This window comes from Sebastes fasciatus, chromosome 11, assembly GCF_043250625.1.
Source record: "Sebastes fasciatus isolate fSebFas1 chromosome 11, fSebFas1.pri, whole genome shotgun sequence".
Taxonomy (NCBI): Eukaryota; Metazoa; Chordata; class Actinopteri; order Perciformes; family Sebastidae; genus Sebastes; species Sebastes fasciatus.
In genome coordinates this window covers 15,616,690-15,640,495 of record NC_133805.1, presented here as the reverse complement: position 1 = coordinate 15,640,495, position 23,806 = coordinate 15,616,690, and the positions used below count along the sequence as shown (strand labels likewise).

The 23,806-nt window shown below is 39.3% G+C and overlaps 1 protein-coding gene across 3 annotated transcripts; it reads right to left on the bottom strand.

Annotated features, from left to right (window-relative positions):
* Positions 1 to 1,260: 1,260 nt before the first annotated feature.
* On the bottom strand, positions 1,261 to 22,114 carry stk11 (serine/threonine kinase 11). Of its 3 annotated transcripts, none has more exons than XM_074651033.1 (11): positions 21,887 to 22,111; positions 17,941 to 18,893; positions 11,595 to 11,678; positions 11,320 to 11,409; positions 10,850 to 10,982; positions 9,952 to 10,088; positions 8,940 to 9,067; positions 7,489 to 7,546; positions 7,150 to 7,343; positions 3,784 to 4,028; positions 1,261 to 3,030 (listed from the first exon to the last, which is right to left on the bottom strand). In XM_074651033.1, the coding sequence occupies exons 2-10, from the start codon at positions 18,222 to 18,224 to the stop codon at positions 3,820 to 3,822; spliced, it is 1,317 nt and encodes a 438-aa protein (XP_074507134.1). In that variant the 5' UTR covers positions 18,225 to 18,893; positions 21,887 to 22,111; the 3' UTR covers positions 1,261 to 3,030; positions 3,784 to 3,819. The 3 variants fall into 3 exon arrangements, with proteins under 3 accessions (XP_074507134.1, XP_074507135.1, XP_074507136.1); XM_074651034.1 differs by lacking the exon at positions 21,887 to 22,111 and adding an exon at positions 19,485 to 19,629; XM_074651035.1 differs by lacking the exon at positions 3,784 to 4,028 and having other exon boundaries at positions 21,887 to 22,114.
* Between the last annotated feature and the right edge of the window lie 1,692 nt (positions 22,115 to 23,806).

The window sequence follows — 23,806 nt, the reverse complement described above, 5'->3', positions numbered from 1 at the left end:
ACGGTGTAAAAGAAAAACATAATTCTTCAGTGCTCGCAGCCCTCTCTCATTAATATCAGCAGACCTGGAGAATACATACACTATATCATAAGTAAAAACAGATGGGATACCCAATCTATACAGCCAACACAGCTGTTGGTGCTTGCATCAAGAATTTTTTATACTCATATTTCATCTATTTTTATAGGATTTTTGTTAGTCATTTGTCCCCGTTATTCATCGTAATCAAGGAGGTGGTATCCAGGAGCTTCCGCGAGCGAAGTGTGGCATCACTGCTTGCTGAGGGGGAGACTGACAGATGATACTTAAAGTGACTGACACAGGAGCCTCTCAGGCTTTTAGACAGATGGTCCAGTGACAGAGAGTTGAAGCTGTGAAAGTGGAGGTTGAAACTGAATAGCAGTGGCACAGGATATACTCACTCAGTATTACTAAATAAAAAAGAAGTCTGGTGATATTTTATATTTTTCTTATTGTCAACAAATACCACGAAAAAGACCAAAATTAACAATTAATTCATCCTATTGTCAAGAATTACCTGTGTAAACAAAGCCCGATAAAAGGTGAGCCACGTTGCTGTGTGTGCTGTTGTGAATCCCACATGTATCCTAAATTTGTGCTGCTAGAGCATGAAATGTGTGCTAATCCACAGCTGAAAATAATGCCCCAAAAATGCAATATTTACTCCCATAAGAGTTGCTAAAAACCAGAGTGCCCAGCTGTTTTAGGAAATTATTTAGCATTTTTTTTAAATAAAAGCATAAATTTGTCACCCGTCTTAAGAATTGTTTTCAGTACTGTAAAAATGCAAAATCTTACCAAGTATATTTGTCTAATTACTAGTCAAATAACACTTAATATAAGACACAATCACCTAACAACTAACATTTCAGTGAGAAATGTTTTTTAGACAATGCATTTTGAAGTGACAAAATACAACTTTTGAGCATTGCAGGCTTATTATGACACACAGCACTTCCTAATACTAGTCAAATATAGCTCAAAATGAGTTTTCCCAGCTAATTTCTGGATCTTTTTTTTTATCTTGAAAGGCCTAAATATTACATTTTATCTCAAGAAATCTTATCAAGAGAATTTTCCCGTGTTCCATTGGCAGATTTTTATACATCTTGCAAGCGAAAACACCTTGCATGGATTGTTTATTTGTCTTTTTAACTTATTTCTGGAGTGGCAGGCTTGGGGTTGAAACCCACAGACCAACTCGGGAAGTCAGAAAGTATAGAGAGACAAACTAACACCTTGTAGGTTTTTTGTTTATTTGTTGACATTGAGAAAAATATACAATATAGGCAGCCCTACCTGTCAAGTAATACTCTGCAAATATCCTGTCGTTACATGTTAAAATCACAGCTTTCTTTCCTCGCTCTCTGCCAGTATGGATGTAAAATGTAATTATTCTGCATTCGTGTCAAATTGCCTCTCTTCAACATACGAGCGTTGCTGCGTGTTATCATGTGCGATGCCACCTGGGAGACTGCGATGGTAGGTACAGCTCGTCCCTTATTTCCTTTCACACAGACTTGGGTTTGAGCTGCGGTACATGTATGTGTGCATGTTATGAAACTCATATCTTTGTCCTCATTCATGGTGAACCATCTGTTTTATTGTAAAACGAGTAGTGCAGAAAATTCAAATGTCTCGCAGCCTTGACAAAAGGCTAGACATTGTGGGACCAACTGAGGCACATATTCATTTTGGACTGAACATTTTTCTGAATAAAAAAAAAAACAGAAAAAATGGACTCCCCAACCCTGTGATGTTATGCTGTTGTAATATGATTCATGTAGGCTGATGTAGTGTGTGTGTGTGTGTGAAACTGTCATGACGGCAGAATCATTACCATGAGAAGAGAAAGGAAAAGGTGGCCCTGACATGCTAATCATACCGCTGAAATATCCTTCAGCCTGTTAACGCGACACATCTCTTCATCCTTCCTCGTGTGTCTTGTTGAACAGAGGATCTCTCCGTCGACCTTGCTGACGTGGGAAGCGCTGCTCTCTCCCTCCCTCAGAGTTGTGACTCACCTGCTCTCTGATCTATTCCCAGCGAGGGGCTGATGATGGGCCTGGCTGCGTAAGAGAGGGGGGGGGGCTCCCACTGATGTGAGCGGCGCAACAAAGAGCATCGCTGGAAAACAGGCGATTGCAACGGCACACCGTTTGCAGCTGAGCGGCATCGGCTCTTGATATTCTAGGATCTAACTACAAACGGATGTATTCCCATCAAAGGAAAAAATTATAAAAAACAGGACATAAACCACTGAGGTGCATGATAGAAAGGATCATCCAACAAAATAGCCTGTTTGGGACATATTTTATATAAATAATAATTAAAAAATATTCATTGGAAAAAAGAAAAGAAAAGAAAAAACCTAAATGGAAATCAAAAATCCCCAACAGGTCAGCGGTGGATCTCAAAGCTTCAGTCTGTCCATAAACCAAGCACTTTCCCTTTCTTCCAGCTCTGTACAGCATGCAGTTTTTTATGTTGGTGGTAGTATAACACTATCATAATTATTCGCATTATAGATTTAAATATAGAATTATTCATAACTTTTGTTATCTTTTTTTTTCCTCTTTAATTTTTTTTTTTTTACACATCACAATGTGTCTTAAAAACTGCCATTAGGGTTCTGTAAAAACAAAAGGTAGTCAAAGAAACAGAAGGTGGGGTAGAGGGGGTGGATGGGTGGGGTACAGGGGTGATGGTGTTTGTAACGTTAACGTCCGGTGGCCCTCCTGAGAGGATGACAGGATGGAGAGGGGAAATGACTAGATGACAGAACTGGAGCCAAAATATGGGAGGAAAAAAAAAATCTTCACAGCCAGTGCCTCAGTCTCAGAGCAAAAAGAACATTTCATGCTGTCCTCCTCCTCCCCGTCACTCATACCGCATCTTCAAAAGACTCTGCAGGCCAGTGGTCCAAGGAGGTATGGGGGGCATTAACGTCAGCAGGTTTCTCTCACAACTGTGAGGACTCCGGACACAGAAGGACGGGGACAGATCAACCTGAGAGGGACAGAGGACAGTTTATCTCATCACATATCACGACAAAGAGCAAGTTCCCCTTTAGTTAAAAGTATCAGAATTACAACAATAAAGCACCGACTGGTGCTGTTAACACGGAAAGACTCGTCCACAGGGGGAGGAAGAGAGACAGAAACATCCCACAGCCCACTTCATCTCATCCAGGGTGAGTCATCGCCTGAACAAATTAATACACAGCATCTCCTCTGCACTGCACTCATGACAAACAGCCTCACACTGTGACTGGTTTGTACGTGAGAGAGATTGAAAGAGCAAACTGTGGGTGGTAACTGGAAAGAGAGGAGGATAACCTGTTAAATTGGTGCGTACGCTTGCAGCATAAATCTGCCCCACTTCTTCGCCTGAATGACGAACCCCTGGAAGGCTTTTATAGTCCAGATGAATCCTAACGGAGAATAGAAAAGTGATGTTCCAAGACCGGACCAGTCCAGATCTAGTTTTTGTGACTGTATAGGAAACAGACCATGTGTTTTGCCTGGGGAGTGGTGGTGAGTCAGAGCGCTGCTTTCTGAATATCAACACAGACTCTCTCTCTCTCTCCTCCCTGATTTCCTTTTCCACTCTTCCTCCTTCACCGATACTAATCTCTACATTTGTTCCGACGCGGTTCTCATCTCATCCCACCTATCTTTTCATCTCTTTATCTTTCTCCTCTTACTGTATAGAAGGTGTCCTCTAAGCACTTCTGATCAGAGCTTTTGTTAACACACTCACCAGGTGGGTTGTTGCCGAGGGAGGAAGGGGAGTGGGTCATTGCTGTTTGCAGGTGGAGAGCTTGCGGATCTTGCTGGCTGTGGACACTCCTTTACGCGAGGGGTTGGATGAAGAGGAGGATCGGCGTTCGGCTTTGGCCTTGCTGTTCAGAGACCCCCCCTCTGTCCCGTTCACACAAACTGGCTTGGCTAGAGCTGGACTGTGGTCTGCGTGCCCCTGATCCCCGTCTTCTTCGGCCACTTGTCCTAAAGACATGCACATTAGGCTCAAAACAAATCCATCACAGTTTCACACAAGTGCCGATTTGACCGCTGTTTCACTGAGCAAGCGTGAGGTAATAGCATGAGGGCGCACACTGCGAGTGATTACATGGATGGAAATTACAACAGACCTGCTGCTGTAAAAAACTGTAAACATGTTTGTTTTTTAAGAGGGGACCTTTAAAAAGCTCATTTGTCAGCAGCACCAGCTAAATGTCAGGTCACTTACAACAACAGGAAATCAGCTGAGTGAAAAATAGGCCCTAACCTTAACGTGACTTGTTCATTTCAAGTGCAGATGTGTGTGTGTGTGTGTGTGTGTGTGTGTGTGTGTGTGTGTGTGTGTAGAGATGCAGTGACTGCAGTTTTCTTGCCGAGGTCTGACTTTTCGGTCTTTCTAAGAACTATAACTGACAGCATACACAAACATTTTTGAGTCTTTACTTTTATAGAGAATTGAAATTCAATTGTGTATGTTCATAATAAAACATTGACTATTGAATAACGCACATTTACTCCAAAACTGCACCAAGTTACAGGACCTTCTCTCACTCAAACGAATCTCAGTTTTTCAGAATTCTCAGAATTGCAGTATATCCCATTTTATCTAACATGTTTTACTTTCCCAGAAGAAAATGGGTGCAACATATCTATAAAACAACATGCCAAATGTCATTTAAATCAAAACTTCCACACTGATGACTTCATGTGTGTTTTTGTGACGTTTTACAACTGGCTGGAGGGAGATTGTTACCAACGACCTACTTGGCGTCGGCTATAATGTATATCATTTCCAGTAAATATCACAATATAAAACGTGCATTTTCCATTTAAAAAGTGCAAACCAGGAAGAACGCAAGTAGGCTACGCACCCATCTTTTAAGTGGTCATGTCTCCAGTCTGATATATACGCGGTTTGTTTATATGATGTAACAGAAGTACATATCTTTTGTTTAGCAATTTTTTAAAAACCATACATTGCAGGATATATTGGAAATAAAAACAGACGTCCATATTTAATGGATTCAGTGTGGACAGAGAGCGTCCGATGTTACGCGATGCGACGCGATAGTTGGAGCGCTCGCTTGCTGTTAGGTCAGCGTTACTGTCTGTGCAGCGTAAAACCGTTGCGTGTGTGTAGGCAGGGCCGTGAGAAACTTTAAATGACTTCCCACACTGCAAAAAATTTAACACCGAGGAGAATATTAAATTAAATATTAAAGCGGTGAGATGTAGTTACTGCTTTAAAGTTTAATTTACCATACGCTCTATTATTTCATTCATGTGAAGCATCTTATAAAACTGTGCTGAACATGTGTGGGAGTGAACCCTGGAAAAACCATTCATACTCCCACACCAAAAAAACATTTCAACTGAACTATTTTTAGATCACTTCATTCAGTCTCCAGCTCTGTTTGGTTCCTATGTGGGGCACCGCTTCTAGATACCTGACACAGACTCCTGCATTTATTATTACCAGCTGTTGCCTAGCAACGGATAAAGGGTCTGAATTCTGGGGGAAAAAGATGAATGAAGAGCTGGGGAACAAATTAAATCAAATATAAAGATGCTATCGTCATCTATTCACACCAAAGTGAGTAAACACTCTGATAAAGTTTGTACACTACAAGAAACATAATTGACACAAGTGTAGTATGCTCCGGACTTCTGAATCTATGCCCACATCTAAGTCTTGTTTATCAATAGGTCCAACCGATCAGAGCTTAGTAGGTGGGTTTAAGAGTGGGGACTTCATCTTCCTACATACCTGTAGCTAGCTATTTACCTACCTACATACATACAGAAATATTGCAACAAGCGTGGATGAGACAAGCAGCTGTACAAGTTGTTATAAGGTCAACATGCAAATACAATAACCCATTTTAACAAGCTGTAGTAGGGCAATGTGCAACATAAGGTCGGGAGAGGGGCATGCAATACATATGGATGTGCAAAATATGTCTTATTGGTAATCATGAACCTTTGTTGTTGTCTCTATTGTCTAAATTATGATTATTGTTTACTGTGCTGTACCACAGGGGGGGCATTCAAGTCTAAGTCTAATGTACGGTTGAATTTTGTATTGCGAAAAAAATTCCATATTAACCTTTCTGCATATTGTATTTCAAGTGTTCTGAGAGAAAACTAGATTTCTGCATCTTCTCATGGCTCTGTTTGCAGGCTTTAAAAAATCTAGCCCGTGACGGGAGACTTTGGACAATCAGAGGTCATTTGAGAGAGAGAGCGTTCCTATTGGCTGTTCATTCAACAGAGGCAGCTGTCAATCACTCGTGAACTCCATTCAAACGGTCAAACTAGGCAGCACTGATCAAAAATTAAATCATATTCTGTTACTGTAATGACTATTTCTCACCTCAAATGTTTTCAGAAACATCTTGTAGTGTACTGTTTAGCTGTAAAAAGAGAACGTTTGCTCCGGCTGGCTGGCGGTGCTTGGTATTTCCTCAACTGATCTCAACATGGCTGCCGGGTCACAAACTTTCTCATTTTACAACTAAACAGTGCTGCATAGTTTAACCATTTGATCGGAGTTTGCGAGTGATTGACAGCTGCTCAGAGACGGCAGGCTCCAGCTCGGCTCTGATTGGTTGTTTTCCTCCGCTCTGTGAAATCCTGCAGATGCCGTTAGGAGCACTGCAGGACACCGGATGGAGGACACAGAGGCACATGATTATTTTCAGATTACCTGTCTCATGTACTACTGTCAGGATATAATGAACCGTGTCTGATGGTGTTGAATTTTTAAAGACATATCTGATGGTCAGTTTATGCCCGTCAGAATCCTATGGTTCAAGTTGTTTTCAACCACTAAAACAAAAGTGCATGACAATCACTGGGGGAAAGACTACTGCAATTTTTCTGTAACGCATTTCTAAGAAGGACGATTCAGCGTTGACATACAAGAGGAGGAAGCAGCAAACAATGAGACAACAAACAGTTCCTCGTCTTCTCAAAGCCAAAACAGAAGGAGGAGACTAAACAAAACAACACAAAAGACATTTATAACACTGATTGCTCTCACACCACAAAACACACATATTTAAATCCGTCTTCAGCTGTGAGAATTGTCTGAGCTCACACTAACCTGGCACTGTGAAGTCCTGAGTGTATATGATCTCGTCCTCTTGGTCGTAGAGCTCGTCATCGTCCTCCTCTGTGTAGCCGTGCAGATCCTCCAGGTAGGGCACGACCGTCATACTCCGCCAGGGATCCCTGCTCTCTGCGTTAGCAGGGATGGGCACAGGGGGCTCAGACGGAGGGTGTTTCTTACGCACCCAGCTAGGAGGGACAGGCACGGAGAAAATGGACAAGTAAATGACATGTTTACTAAACACTTAAGTGTATGAATCAGGAGAATAACACATTTTTTTTAACATAATTTTACATGGGATACATGATACATGCAATTTATTAAATCACTCACTTGTGTTGCCTTATGTTCTGTATGGAAAACCTCTTCGCAGGGTCGTACTCAAGCATTCCTGAAAAACAAACATTACAAAGGTCAATTGAATCACAGTAATCCTGAACAATTTCTCCACTCACATCCTATTTCTGTTAAGTGTTTAACATAAGCTGGTGGGAGGCCGCAGCGGCGAGCGGCGAGCTAACGACAGACAGATGATAAACTCATCCAAGGAACATTAATTAATGCACATAATAATCTCATTCATCACTGTGTGTCACGGCATCCTGCAAAGCTTAAGGAGTCAATGAGGTACAGTACGGAAACAACAATATGAGTGGCGAAACAGCTGTACCAATGTAATGAAGATTTTGTCCCTTAATTATCATAATGTGGGCTGAATCCGTGGGAAAAGCAGAATGTCAGCGTGATAAGGCAGCAGTGATGCAGTGCCTATCCAGACCTAATGTAATTGTCTCCCAGCAGGCAGAGAGGGGCAGCATGCAGTGCTGATAGTAGTGCTGCGCCTGCTGAAGGACACCTTTTGTGGCACTAGGCTTATTTTAGACCATGTAATTATGGACTGACTATCTCCCAGGTGCTGCGTCATCACACAGACGTCACACGCGCTCACACAAAATGGGGGATGGAGGCAACGTGAGTTATAACAGCACCAGAATGTGGCAGCTTTTGCCTTCTATTCATGGTTGTTCAAAATCCCTCCATGTGACACCAATAATGAGATAAGTTGGATAACAAGCTAGAATACGAGGCATTCAGCTGCATGGTTTCATTAGTTGGTGCAAACATAATCTTCCTAACATTCTTTATGGATTTTACATCCATTCAGCCGATTATACGTCTCACTGTAAAAGACCCTTGACTCTATTTGTTTTTTACAAGGAGCAGAAGCATTGCAGCATTCCAGTCGAGGAAAAGCAACGCCTGACTATGAAGTGTTTAGTATTCTGCTGCTGGCTCCAGATCAATGGAAACTACGTCAACAGCTGGAGGGATTTCTACAGTTTGGAGGAAGCCTCTCATGCTGAGAAGTCAGTGACTTTCAGTGTCACAGCACCACCTACTGGACGGATACATAAAAGATCATAGTGCGACCGGAGGGGACTTTGTTTTGTGATGTACTACGGCTCTCACAACAAAAAAAGCTCAAAGATTTTACTTCCAATAGAACCTTTTTCTGTAATGCTTCACAAATTTGCATTTAGTAATCATTAAAAACATACTAAAAGCAAACCTTTTCACTACCATTGTTAAAATAAATGCGTACCTGATGATGCATGACACACAGTCATCTACTGCTATGACAAAAATACGACACTCAATGGATTAATCCTACGCTGAGGTATGAATCATCCAATACGGCATTGGTATGTAACCACGGCAACACCTTGATGAAAAAGTATAATTTGGCCTTATGGTAAAAACATTTTGCAATATACCCCACTCACCTCGCAGCAGGTCCGACAGGAGGGGTCCACACTCCTCGGGAATAGTGTAGTCTCCTTTTCCAATGTTCTCAAATAGCTTATAGATGTTGTCCCCCTCAAACGGATACAGACTCGTTGTAAGGTTGTATCTGAATGAATGGAAGTAAATTTGGGGTACTGTTAACAGTTGTCAAAATGGTTTGCACACATCTAATGTTCTTTGTATGAATTTAGATAGACCTTTCTGGTGTTGACTGTTCTTTAAAATCTAATAGAACCATACAGGTGCACTTTTTAAAAAGGACTTATTGGACTTGTGCTTGTTCCCTTTCCTTTAGTGTGTTATATAGTTTTTTGTGCATGTAAAAGGTCTGCAAAGTTACAAAGCCCAAAGTCCACGCCAAAAAAGGAGTTACTCTCCCCCACTGCTCCTGAACTGCCTGAAATGTCTTGCTCAAACAGAGTGTTTCAGAGGGTGAAAAGAGGAGCTGTAGCACAGCAGTTTTTGAACATTAAAGCATGTTAACATGTTCTAGTAGAAACCCAAAATACATGTATGCACCTGAAAATTAGCAAAATATGTCCTCTTTAACTTTATAACATGCCTACATACACCTTACTTGTCAATCCTCTCTATATCTTGTAAGCAGTGTGTCTATTCATTCCCCTAAATCCTACACTTTAAGCTTTACACAGAATGACCAGTGGCAGGAAAGACTCTTTTTGAGGTCCTTACAGGTGGACAACAGAGTGTAAATGTATAAACAGCACGCACGCCAATGTATGAAAAGTACATCGAGAGGTGACTGAGAATCAGTAAGGATGTCTGTTAAGTGTTTTTCTCTATTAGCTTCTGCTGCTCTGCCCTTTGAGCTCCCTAAGAGAGGACAAGCAAGAGCATTTTTCTATGACAAGCAATTAAGTACCATGAGCAACTAATTTTGTCAGATATTAATACAACTTAGCAGGTCTTCCGTCTATAATTGGGCCTTTAAAATGCCATGATATTTAAAACGTTCTGAGAACTACTCACAGTGTTACTCCAGCAGACCAAATGTCCACTTTAAACCCTGAAAAGGTGTCCAGTCCGTTGGCGATCTCTGGAGGCTGGAAGGCCGGAGAGCCCTGACTGGTGCGACATGTGTCATCCTCTGCAAATGGGTGAAGGGCCTGAAAAATAGAGTGAATAAGATTAGTACGATTTTGAGTTAGTATTTCTCTATATCTATAACCAAAAATATGAATTATGAAATTACTAGGGCTGTTAAGTTAATGCATAATAACGTGTTTTAACGCCACTAATTTCTTTAACGCAGTAACACAATCGATCTTTCGAAGTTTGTAGTGGGCTCAATTTTAAATCTATCTCTGTCACTTGATTGACAGCCCTAGAAATTACGGAGAAATTTGTTTCCATTTGCTTCTTAAGCAACACTGTCTACATTAGAACCATAACTAGTGTTAAACCTTAAAACTAAAAACACAGAATAGACTGAGACACTTGTAGGCAAAATCTATTTTACACTCATCCACTTCTGTCACATGAGGAAAACAGTGAAACTACAAATGAAATACAAAATCTACAGTAATGTGTGTAGATTCATCCACTTAAGTCGGCATGTATCTATAGTAAGATACACAAACATAGTAACCGTTTCTACACAATGAATTTAAGTGTATTGAAGCTTAAAAGCATCCCTATCAACAGTACTTTTCCACTGACTGTGTTTTTGTGTATATCTGAGCTGCCTGTGTCCACAAAATTATAACTTTCAAGTTTCACTTACTAACTACCAATTAGCTGAAATGTGTGGAAATGAAAGGAAATTGGGAATTAGACTAGTAGATGTTTGATTTGCTGAAATCTAATGGTGAAAAAAACAAACAATCATTCCCCCTAGATGGTAGACAACACTGCAGCCCGAGCTCACCTCTGCTACTCCCAGGTCGGAGATTTTAAGTGCCCCGTCTGTGGTCAGCAGCAGATTCCCTGGTTTAATGTCTTTGTGAACTATTCCCTGGCTGTGCAAATATTCAAGGCCATCTAAGAGCTGGCAAAAGTACCTGTAAAAAAAAGAAAAAGAGGGGTTGATGGATACAACTCAAAAAGGAATGGAAGTGATCCACACTGAAAGTTGTAAAAAAACAACTGGCTTAACAAACAATTTATCACTATGGTCACATGAACCTTCATCACTTCTTTAGCGTCAGTGGCTTTCCAGCATTGACTACGCATTCACACAATCTATGGTCAGTTATTTTAACAGTAGAGGCCCTGCAGTCTTGGATCTAAACTTAGGCCTGGAGCGATGGCTGCAGAGAGGCTTAATCTAAATATAGCAGAGACTGAGAGAAAGAGGGAGAGAGGGAGCAGAGAGGGGAGAGAAAAACAGACTCTTACCCGTGAGCTTGAAATACTGGAAACCTTTTTTCTGGGATGCTGTCCAGCATTTCTTGCATCCCACAAACGCAATACTCCATCACCATATACGTAAGTCAGCAGTCAAGGGGATTTGCGAAACAAAACAAACAGATCCTTTAATAAAGTGAGCCTATTACAAAGCTGATAAGTAAATAGAAATATTTAGGCATAGAAATAACCCTCACGAACAGCAACATTAAAATCTAACATCTAAAAGCATTGCTCACATGCAAACATTTACAACGAAAGGATATATTTTCTGCTTCTCTTCATTGTAGAGCACATCCACCAACTGAATCACATTCTTGTGTTGGAGTCTTCTTAGCAGCTGAATCTCCCTATAAACGGACACAAGAACAAAAACATGCAAAAGATTAATTCAGTAAATGTATAGGGATTGAAAATAATAATCCAACACTGTACTGGCCCTTGTCGAAATTTTATCGAAATTGCGATATGGCTTACTGCAATTTTCAAATTGCAGGAGGCACAATATTTGTTAAAGATGAAATGTTTGTAAAAATACCATTTTAAATTAAATAGTGCGGTGCTGCAGAGATGACCTGGCCTATTCTACAGACTTAATAAAACATCTTTGTTTGGTACAGATCCCCGCAAAAATCACATCATAATCATTTTAATGATTTTCAGTGAAAAACAGTCATTCCCTCTAATATCACAAATCATACCGCAATTGCAATATATATAATACATATTCCATTTCTGCCAATAGATCCCCCTAAATGTTACACACTGGTCCTTTAAAAGTAAAAACAAATGTGAGACTTTTCTAAAAAGGTGAGATTCACAGAAAACAGAATAGCAGGAATGATACTGCAAGACTTGATATTGTCTGAGTGCAGCAGCAGTCAATTACAGTAGTCTCATAAAGACAGATAACCTGACAGTTCGCTGCGCTACCCAAGGAGAAGAGGTTTAAATCACCAGCATGGCAATACACCCTGGAGACTCCACATTCATCAGAGAGCTGTGAGAGGGGACACTAATGAATTTGGATCTGGATAGGAAGAACACAAAGTACAAACCACAGACTTGCTACCCACATCCACACACAGAGGAAACACTAATGTTTTCATTAACAATTAAGGAGGGGAATCTTGTGATTAGATTTAGATTCAATTTGTCTCACCGCTACATTGTTCATATTACCGCATAACACAGCCAGTAATGTCTTTTAATTAGCAGCAGTGAATATTGAATAAAACCAACGTGCTATTCGCTGTACGCTTCAGTCAAACAATGACACCAGTCTGCCAGTTGCAGTGGACTCGTCCTCCGTCCTTGGGAGATCATAAAATCCAAAATGTTTGCCGTCATTGAAGATGGCGCTGGTTAAATTATTTCCCCTCTTTCATAGCGTCATACAGTAATCAGCAGCACCACCCCAGCTTTGTCCATTTCATCATCATTGCATATGTAGAGTGGACAAACCATAATATAACCAACGTCAAAGACATCAGTGTCACTGACAAAAATAAAACCAAATACGTTTTTGGTCTGTGTGAATATATTTAGATTTGTAAAAGATATGGTTCTTATTTAGATAGAATAAATGTGATTTAATGTGTAACAGCACAGACAAGTCACAGCTATAACGGGAGTGCGTCTGTGCCAAAAAGAAATAAAGCCCCTACAGTGCTGACGCATCATCTGTTCTTCTTTTTCTACTTTAACACAATCTCACGACAAACACTCTGGAGCTTTTCTGTCCCTTATCAGCCTGCAGTTTATGAGCTCTGTCAGTCCTCTGCCTTATACACAATCTCACTACTGACAAATGGGTATTCTGGTGCCAAGGCAGCCTCCATTTGGTCAAGGATGATGGGGGGAATATATTCATCCTCGATACATATGAAGAATACTGTTATGCAATTTGAAATTTTCCACTGACATCCCAATTCACATCCAATATAGACCCCATGTGTGACAAGGGAACCAAGCCACTCTAATTCACATGATTGTCCTAAGTTATAACATTTTTGGCAGTTAATATTTGATATGCTTCCCAAAACTACTGATAAATCCTTAGAACCACCAGCCTGCCGTGAGAAAGTTTGTGACCCGACAGCCATGTTGAGATCAGTTGAGGAAATACCAAGCACCGCCCACCAGCGGGAGCAAACTTTCTCATTTTACAGCTAAACAGTACACTACAAGACGTTTCTGAAAACATTTGAGGAGAAATAGACATTACAGTAACATAATATTGATTCATATTTGATCAGCACTGCCTAGTTTGACTGTTTAATCAGAGTTCGCTGATTGACAGTGATTGACAGCTGCCTCAGTTGAATGAACAGCCAATAGGAACGCTCGCTCTCTGAAATGACCTGTGATTGGCCAAAGTCTCCCGTTACGGGCTAGATTTTTTAAAGCCTGAAAACAGAGCCATGAGGAGGTGCAGAAGCCTAGTTTTCTCTCAGACAACTTGAATTACAATATGCTGAAAGGTTATTATTGAAGTTTTGCTCAATGATGCCAAAAACATTCTGCCTACTGCAGGTTTAACTTTGATTGTTTTATATTATTTGTACATTTATTATTTAACATTATTTGTTTACTTTTTTCCCTTGCATAGCTTTAGTTGTATACTCTCTATCATGTTATCATCAGTGGGGGGAGAGGGGTATGTCTATCATAAGAATGAATTGCCAAAGTTGTGTTAACCGAAATTCAGAAATAAACTTTGTTCAAAAAAATATGTTGAAGCATAATGAACAGCATCATTTTAAGCTATGCATCATCTCTGCTGCATAGCGAGCGCAGATGACACGTCTGAAATGTAGCAAAGCAAGTTGCATCCGCCTCGCTGCTTGTTTCCATAAAACAAATCATAAAACCGAGGCGGCGCTGCCACTAAGGCACAGTGACTGCTGCAGTCCATCTGCAGTCTCTGAGTTCCAACGTGTGCCGATGGACCTTGTGTGTTCAAGGCCTGCAGGCTGCAGAGCTGAAAGGATTTCAGCACTCAGCGATATAGCAGCTACTCTGGCACACAGTGGCAACATTAACAACGGATCCAAATCTGCATCTTCACTGTGCTGGTCCCGAGTCTGTGTCTAGTTTAGGGAATGTGTGTATGTGCATCCATGTGCGCTCCTGTCATTCCAAACAAGGGCATGGCATTTTTGGGGTGTTGCCGTAGAAACAGGAGTGGTCAATTGCTCAATCAATGCCAGTATGAGCATGCCCATTCCCGTGGCAACCCTATGAAAGCAGGAAGTGTTTGGCAGACAGGAATGCTAAACAGAGGCTGAATGGGGAGGCCAAGAGCTACTACGGCATCCACACACAGACAGGCCTTCACAGGCTCGAGGATCCAGCTTCCTCAGGCTGGAAAACATAAGGTCTCCACCAAGTGAGACGGATGGAGAAGAAGAACACCCACAGGACAAATTAATTTCACACATCAAAGAACACTGCTGTGGTCTTATTAACAGAGTGACACAACCATGTAGTCTACCGCTGCAGCTTTGTCCTAAAAATAAAAATATATCCAGGATTAAAAAAAACACCGTTGAAAAGAAGAAAAGCGAGAACAGAGCTCCCGCCTAACTATCTCGTCACCCAGGGGAAGATAAAAATCATTTATGGTATGAGAAATATTTGGGACAACTTCAGGAAGATACACAAAAGGTATTCAGTATCATTATATGGCAACAGTAAGAAAAGGTGGGAGTGGGACCAGATTTTAAACTTGAGTAACTTTCAATCTGCAGTACAATGTGTCCAACCTCTTAAAATTGTTTATTTTGTCTCCATATTTTTGACATTTTTAATCACTAATCTCCCACATCTGAACATGACAGATATCCGCCATTCTTCTTTGCAAAACTGCTCAACCTGTCAAGTAACATTGGGACTGTGTCTTAAGAGTCTTTTTTAAGTTCCGCCACAAATTCTGCTTTGACTGAGGCCCGGTCTTAGAGTTGGCCACTCCAGGACATTAATATAGTTGTTTTTAAGTAATTTCGGTGTAGCTCTGCCTCTCCCCACTCTCACTTCTCTTGCAAACAGCAGTAGGTTTTCCACCAAGATTTCTCTGTCTTTTACCCTCTGCCTTCAATTCCAGCAAACACTAACCAAGCTGTCATGTGAGATTTTTTCAACCCTGGGCAACAGTAGCATGCACAGTGTCTACCATCTCAGCCATGCAGCCCTGCAGCACCGTTCAAGCCGTCATAGGCTTCTTAGTGGCCTTTTCACAAGGAATTTTTAATGTCTGACCTTACAGAGTGTTGCTTATGTTGTTGCATGCTTCTCACCCTTTGTATTTTTACATAACAACATTACAGATACGCTTGAAATATTCTTTTGTCTTCATGATGTAGTTTCTACCAGGATATTGACATCAGCGATTGGACTTTGCATATGCAAGTGTATTTAATCTAGAACCACTACTTGATTAAATGCATCTCTGGTCAACTTCTTAAAATAGCTAAATTTTTCTATGAGGCCATCTCAAGAAAGAGATACACTTCAGTTGTATTCAGTGCAACACTAGGCATACACTTTAATACGACATGAAGAGTCGTTTTAGGCTTCAAGTCTATTTTTTCCCCAACTTCAGCATGTTAACAAACACTTCTGAAAGCAAGGCAATACTATGGCTGAAGGGATCCAGTGTAGACACTGATGGAGAACTGCAGCTGCTGCCATCGAGCTGCTGACAGGCTGCTTTCAGTCCCAACTAACTGGAGACTGAGGAGAATGGTAAACACAATATTCTGTGATAGACTTTAGTAAAGTTAGTCTGGATATCTGATAAATATACAAGCTGCTACAATCCCAACAAAATGATTCTTACTGAGCTGTCAACACAGGCTTTTCATCATTCTTCTGCAGCCTAAAAACATCTTGCAGCTCTTCTTTCTCTCTGTGTGAACTCATTTTGACAGTTTTTCTAAAGCTTCCTCTATAATTAGCACAGGCCCGCAGCGAAAGGCTGGAGCAATATTTAATAAACTACTGTGTGATTAAAACTTCTGATACTCATCAGCAAACGGGGGATGCAGAAAAAAAAGTTTGAATATTTAGAAAGCCAAATCGCAGAGGAATCAAGACAGAAGAGAGACGGGCAGAGAGATGGGAACAAATAGGCAAGAACATTTTCGATTTTTTAAAAATCTATTTAAGATATTTAATTAGATAACGGCCTGATTTTGATATGTATTACTAGCCACGCAACTAAGAAAAGGTAGAACAAATAATCAATGAAGTAATACATTGTGATGCATTTCCTTGTAATGTGTTAATCACTGGCAACAAACATCACTGTTTTCTTATAGCCTAAATTATTGGTTTTACATGGTAATTTTTCTTGAGTTGCATTAATTTAAAAGAAGATCTTTAGTAGCACTGACTACATTAATGTGCAAACAATAAACCAACTTATTGAGAAAAATCTGGTTAAGGCTACACGCTCCGTCACTACAGACGGTGGCTGTTTTTGTAGTAAATGTCTAGCTGCGTTAACCACGTTTCTCTTATTCCTTCACCTCGATTACAGCAACAACATTTTTTGTCAATGCAATGTTTACAAAACTGGGTTGTTGCAAAAAGTTGACCCATTTAAAGTGCATGTAAACACACTGCATGAAGCAGAGGTATATCCTCTGTGCCCTCCTTCACTATGGACATTTTAACTCTGTGTCAGATTATCACTGTTGTACATTTAAATACTGACACAGCTCTACGTTCGTGTGTGTAAAGGCTAAGACTCTATGCATGTTGTCACATTAGTTTCATACCCAGAATAGGTACTGAACCTTTGAGTACTGACTAAAAGGCATCTGCTGCAATGAGTATTGAAAGCGGAGATGTTTTCTGATTTAAATCATCCTTTGTCCATTTAAAACTGTTATTATTTAGGGAACGTTTTTGAAACACTAGCTAAAGGAGTATTTTGTTGACCTCCACTGACTGAAGTTCGTATATTGGTGCAGAAGTGTATTTAGGGTGTGTTGCTGAGTGCAACTTCACATCACTGTTGGGTGTGATGACAGGTGAAACAGAGCACGCTTCTTCTGACCAAACTCAACGGCCATGCTGTTGGTGCAAAAGACATGAGAACTTCAACCAGAAGAGGTCAGAGAAGAATGGCTGCATGAATTATTCTTTATAGTGTGTGAAATGCTTATGCATTTGACAAGTTTGGCTTTTTGTAGAAAGTGAAGTAAATCATCAAAAAGGTATTATTTGGGTATTTGTACTGAAACTAAGGTACTGGAGATTTCAAGTGAAGTATTTGAATTGCAGGTTGAAATGAAAGTTAAGAGTTGTGCACAGGGAGGGATGGTTAATAAAGTGGGCCAGGCATGATGGGCCTTTCTCATTGTGGCACAGTCATAAGAAACCAAGTTGACTTTTGTCATTAAATTTTCATTAGGGTGATTCAAATGAATTAACTCATATTAAGATAACATAAAGCATAACAGTCAAGTCAATGCTATTGTATCTCATGATAACAAACTATCCCTCACACTGCACAGGTGAGGAGTCAGTGACACTGGTTAAACTGTCAGAGTGCAGAGAAAAGAGGGATATAAAGGGTCAAAGAAAGCAGGTTGACAAACTCACTTTTTCACATTGGCTTCTCCATTGGGAATCCTCCTCAATTTCTTCTTCTTCAGTATTTTCACAGCCCTGCGACAAAGTGTCTCTGAGTCCAGCATCTCTTTCACTTTGCCATAAGATCCCTCCCCTAGCAGATCCCCCATCAAGTACTTTCCTATCAGCTTTGCCCTCTTCCTCCGCGGCTGGTAGATCACCTCTGTAGAGTCAATGCGGTGAATGAAAGTATCCATCTCCATCAGTTCATTTTCATTTAGATAGTCAAGATGATGCAGCTCGCCGACACTCATGACTGATGATTCGGCAGTCACAACTTAAGCCTCCTGTGCAAAAAACGTTCGCAAATAGCTATGATTGCTGCTGGAGAGTAATCCACTGGTAACCTTTCAGCACTGAGCCGAGTGTTTCAATTCCACAAGATGGGAATACAGATGAATTACAAAATACTGAACATGGGAGAGAGAATAATCAGGCCTGAGTTGAGGGAGGAGGTGGGGGATCAATCCCAATTTGTAAACATTAGGGCTCTTTTCTCTCAATGAGGTGCGAACAGAGGTGAACGATCTGTTGGGTCCAGTGCCAAGTTAGTGCTCTATACTGTGCGTTTTGTACTACATCTGTGACAGAAATGAAAGAAAAATTGTGATTCTAAAATGTTCTTCTTCTCTGCTCAACTCTCAATATCCTCTAAAGGAATTTAATACCATACAGCCTAAGGTAGAGGCAACCAGTCCTGCTTCAAGGCCATGCAGCACAGCATTTTTGTCAAAGGTCCATGCTTCAAATCATAGCTTTCCTCAGGATGCATAAGTGTGTAGAGCTGGACTGGATCCAAGCACAGATCTACAGCCAAACGCAGTGTCAGCCCGGCTCCTGGAGGTCGACTGAGCCATCCAATGTGTCCAAAACCGTGCTCAGGTGTCCTCCATGCCACAGCACGGATTCCTACTGCCAGGTGCCTGAAAAAAACAAGAACCATTTAAAACATTAATGAAAATGCACACATCATGACTTTCACTGACCTAAGTTAGCCCTCTTTGGTAAACAATCTGTGCAGACATCAACACATGACTGGTTAACCTTACTGGGTTTCCAATCTGTGATGTGAGGCACACACACACACACACACACACACACACACACACACACACACACACACACACACAGCAACATGAAAATACTATAACGTATGCAAAGAACACATTTAGCACCCTACTTTAATTAAACAGTGTGATTTAAGTTTGACACTTTAGTTGCTCAGTTGAAATAAATAAAAATAAATAAAATAAAAATCAACTATTAGCTAGCTTGTAAGCTAAGGCACAGGCACATCAACACGAAAATATTATAATTTATGCCAGAACACATTTAGTTAGCACCCTACTTTAATTAAACAGAGGCACTGATTGACACTGAAATTGATCAATTGAAATAAAAAAATAAAAAATAAATCAACTATTAGCCTGAAGGTAAGCTAACATAGCATAGTCTGCTTGAATGAAACTAGCTTGCCAACAAACACTTTCTTGTTCATTGATATTTATACACACCTTTTAGCGACCAGTTCAGGTTTTAACTCAGAAGTCTGCTTTAAAACAACCAGTTTAATGTTGGATGATGGACTAACTGTGGACTAACTGGAGGAGGATAAACCGAAACGTCGTCACACAACTGTAGCTAACGGCGGGTATGCAGCTAGCTCGCATTAGCCGTTAAGATTAGCCAACCTCACCTCATTTTGCCGGTTGGTGGAGCACCGGCAACACCGGGAGTTATTCTCGGACTGTACTGCATTAACGTTATGTTCACCTAATAGTCAAATCAACATCAGATCCAACACTCAAACTAGCCTTTAAAAGCGGAGAAACAACCCAGATACATGCAGCTAACGTAAGCTAACCGCTAGCTAATCGTTAGCTAGCTAGCAAGCAACTAGAAACTAGAAAACTAGAAACAAGAAACTATTCACATGTTATGAACTAAATATCTATGTATACACACACCAATGTGGAATAATAGATATGTTGTGGTTAAAAACAAATCCTTATTTAACAAGGACTGGATGGATAAAGGCATTTGGTCGGTGACTCACTTAGTTGATAGAAGTGGCTGTATCAGGTCATATGAGAATTTCTGTCTCAGATTTAATTTAATTGGCAATCGTGACATATTTAAATCCATAACTAAAGCCATCCCCAACTCTATTATATGCTTGATTAGAGGAATTTTAACAAATCACACAACTTTTAGTTGGTGGCTGTGACTTTAGGGAAATCAAAATCCCAAACAAAACAATTAGAAATATGTTTAATCACATCTCATACCCAATGGTATATTACAGAAACTCAATTTCACAAATCTATCAGAAAGAAACTATTCACATGTTACGGACTAAATATCTAAAATTCCCCTTAACTCCTAAAGCAAAATAATATCCAGTTGGAATTGAAAACCAACAACTGTGTATTTTGTGATGATACTGAAACTACTGATCATTTATCTTTTCATTGTATGTATTCTGGAGCTTTATGGCTTTATGATAAACATGACTGGCTTTCCCAAAAGTTTCTCATCTGGGAAACTTCTCTCAAAAGGACATTGTTTATGGTCATGTCATGGACAATAACACAGATGACTTTCTGGTGAATAACATTCTCATTCTTGGAAAATTTTATTTGCACAAATCCAAGTATATGAAAGTAAAACCTATACAGGTTTAATGTGTTTCATTCCGAGTTTATTTCTTACATAAAAGCCCTTAAAGTCATGAAAAACAAAAATGCATTGAAACTTCTTAGTATAATAGAAGAATATGAATTACAGGTACAGCCCTATAGCCCTTAATTTATTATTATGATTATTATTACTATTATTAATATGAATTACAGGTACAGCCCTATAGCCCTTAATTTAATTTATTATTATTATTATTAATATGAAATACAGGTACAGCCCTACAGCCCTATAGCCCTTAATTTAATTTATTATTATTAATATGAAATACAGGTACAGCCCTATAGCCCTTAATTTAATTTATTATTATTATTAATATGAATTACAGGTACAGCCCTAGCCCTTAATTTAATTTATTATTATTATTATTATTATTATTAATATGAATTACAGGTACAGCCCTAGCCCTTAATTTAATTTATTATTATTATTACTAATAATATGAATTACAGGTACAGCCCTAGCCCTTAATTTAATTTATTATTATTATTATTATTATTAATATGAATTACAGGTACAGCCCTAGCCCTTAATTTAATTTATTATTATTATTATTATTAATATGAATTACAGGTACAGCCCTAGCCCTTAATTTAATTTATTATTATTATTATTAATAATATGAATTACAGGTACAGCCCTATAGCCCTTAATTTAATTTATTATTATTAATAATAATATGAATTACAGGTACAGCCCTATAGCCCTTAATTTAATTTATTATTATTAATAATAATAATATGAATTACAGGTACAGCCCTAAATTTAATTTATTATTATTATTAATAATAATATTAATTACAGGTACAGCCCTATAGCCCTTAATTTAATTTATTATTATTATTATTATTAATAATATGAATTACAGGTACAGCCCTATAGCCCTTAATTTAATTTATTATTTTCATGTATAATTTTACATATTTTATTTGTTCTTGTTCTGTATGCACCTTGTCCTTTTACTTGAATGCAATGATCTATGAGCTATGTTGTTTGTAAATTTGAATTTGTTTAATAAAATAAAAAAAAATTAAAAAAAGCTAGCAAGCTAACCGCTAGCTAGCTAGCAAGCTAACCGCTAGCTAGCTAGCAAGCTAACCGTTAGCTAGCTAGCATGCTAACCGCTAGCTAGCTAGCCGTTGCTGAGCCGTTGAGATTCCAACGTAAATTGCTAAGCTAACAGGCTAACTGTGTAACTCCTGGTTACCGGGTTCTTCACCTGTTTCCATGCGAATCTTGTTGCCGTTTGCAGCTTCTTTTTATTCCGTCCGTGTGTGTCTGGTCCTGGGCTGAAGCGAAACGTTTCCCTTGGGGGTCTTTCTGGTATATCACTTACAATTTTTCTGCCTCTTCGTGTTACTCTCTTCTTGCTACTCAGGTTGTCGCCATCTTGTTTACCTCCTCTCCTCCTCCCCCTCAGACTCTCCTCACTGACAGCCGCTCCGCGCGCCCCGCGCCGCTCCGCTCCATGCGTTACTGCGTCAAATCAAAGACTTCTTCTCCTCCCACACACTGAAGGAGGAACTGGCAAAGCAGCATGGCAACCAGTGCTGACAATAAATACTTTAAATTGTAAGCTACTCAGCTTTATACATTTAATTTAGTAGTCTGATCCCATTGATATATGCGGGGATTTACCATGGATGGATATCCCCATGAGCAGGAGCAGGAGGGGACACACCATAACTCTTTGACAACTGCAGTAGTTCTTCCACAAGGTGTTTATTTTATATATATATATATATATATATAATATATTATATATATATTAAAACATATATATATTATATATATATACAAACATGGATCAAGATCGGGACTTGGCCAATTATTTTTCTTCCTATATTATATATATATTACACATTTTATATATATTACACATATAATATATACATATATAATATATATATATATATATATTATATATGTATATATTATATGTATATATATATAAAATGTATATATATATATATAATATATATGTATATATTATATATATATTATATATATATTATATGTATATATTATATATATATATATATAAAATGTGTAATATATATATAATATAGGAAGAAAAATAATTGGCCAAGTCCCGATCTTGATCCATGTTTGTCAGTGTTCAGTAAACTCAAAGCAAACATTATGAATTTAAATGCACTCTACACTAAGGGCATTGGGGAATGAGAGCAAGGTTGTGTCATATACACCAGGTAATTGAGAAAATAGTACCTTTTTTTATAAACTGAATAAAGTTTTTCAACAATTTTAATCATTATTTTCCCATCAAAAATGTCCAACATTCCCAGGTTCTGACTTCTCAAATAAAAAAAAAATATTTTTCAGTCTTGTGAAGGGCTCATTGAGTGGGTGGAGAAAAGTACAAAATGCAAGTCTCCCTCAAAAATAATCCAAGGCACACTGTAGTGTTGGTGTGCGAGCTACTGCTGAATGCTCACAGTGACCCTGATGAAGACCTATGTTGGTCGCAACGCGTTGGTCATTTACATAAACAATTATTGCCATGTAAAATAAAGGCGTTTTAATTTTGTTCAAACACTGCTTTGGATTATTTTTGAGGGAGACTTGCATTTTGGACTTTTTTCCACCCATGCAATGAGCCCTTCACAAGATTGAATGAGCCCAATACACCTGAAGGATCCAAAGAGCACCTGTATGTGATTACCACAGAGGCAGCGCTTCTACTCCATTGTCTTCAAAAAATGATTTTTTTCCAGAAGTTTGTAAATTGATTACATTTTAAACAAGAGTTTGATTTTCTGATTTTTTTTTTTAAACTTTACCATGCCACTAACCAACCGAATCTTGGTTTACCTTTCTAATATGGCTCAAGTTGCCTCTGATTGATGCTTTGGCCAACACCAGAGTGGCTCTTGCTTAGCTGGGATTTCGGAGTTATATTTATCCCGTGTAAACCCACTCTGGGGAATGGCAAACTGAAGGTCTGATTTCACTGATCTGTCAACCTCCTCCTCCTCCTCCTGGCCACTGGCTGCTTGAGCCTGGTCAGCTCTGCTAAATGGCTCAATGGTGCCCAGAGCCGTACAGAAATGAATACTGATGGGAACATGATTGAACAGATAACTGCACTCAGCACACAAGTGTACCATAAACTTAGCTC

Bases quoted from the DNA above. Each gene is read 5' to 3' on its own strand.
- stk11 (XM_074651033.1), bottom strand. From the start codon at position 18,224: ATGAGTGTCGGCGAGCTGCATCATCTTGACTATCTAAATGAAAATGAA. The intron at 11,679-17,940 runs GTGAGTTTGTCA...GTCCGTTTATAG, and splicing joins GGAGAAGCCAATGTGAAAAA to GGAGATTCAGCTGCTAAGAA. The intron at 11,410-11,594 runs ATATCCTTTCGT...CTGCTGACTTAC, and splicing joins AATGAAGAGAAGCAGAAAAT to GTATATGGTGATGGAGTATT.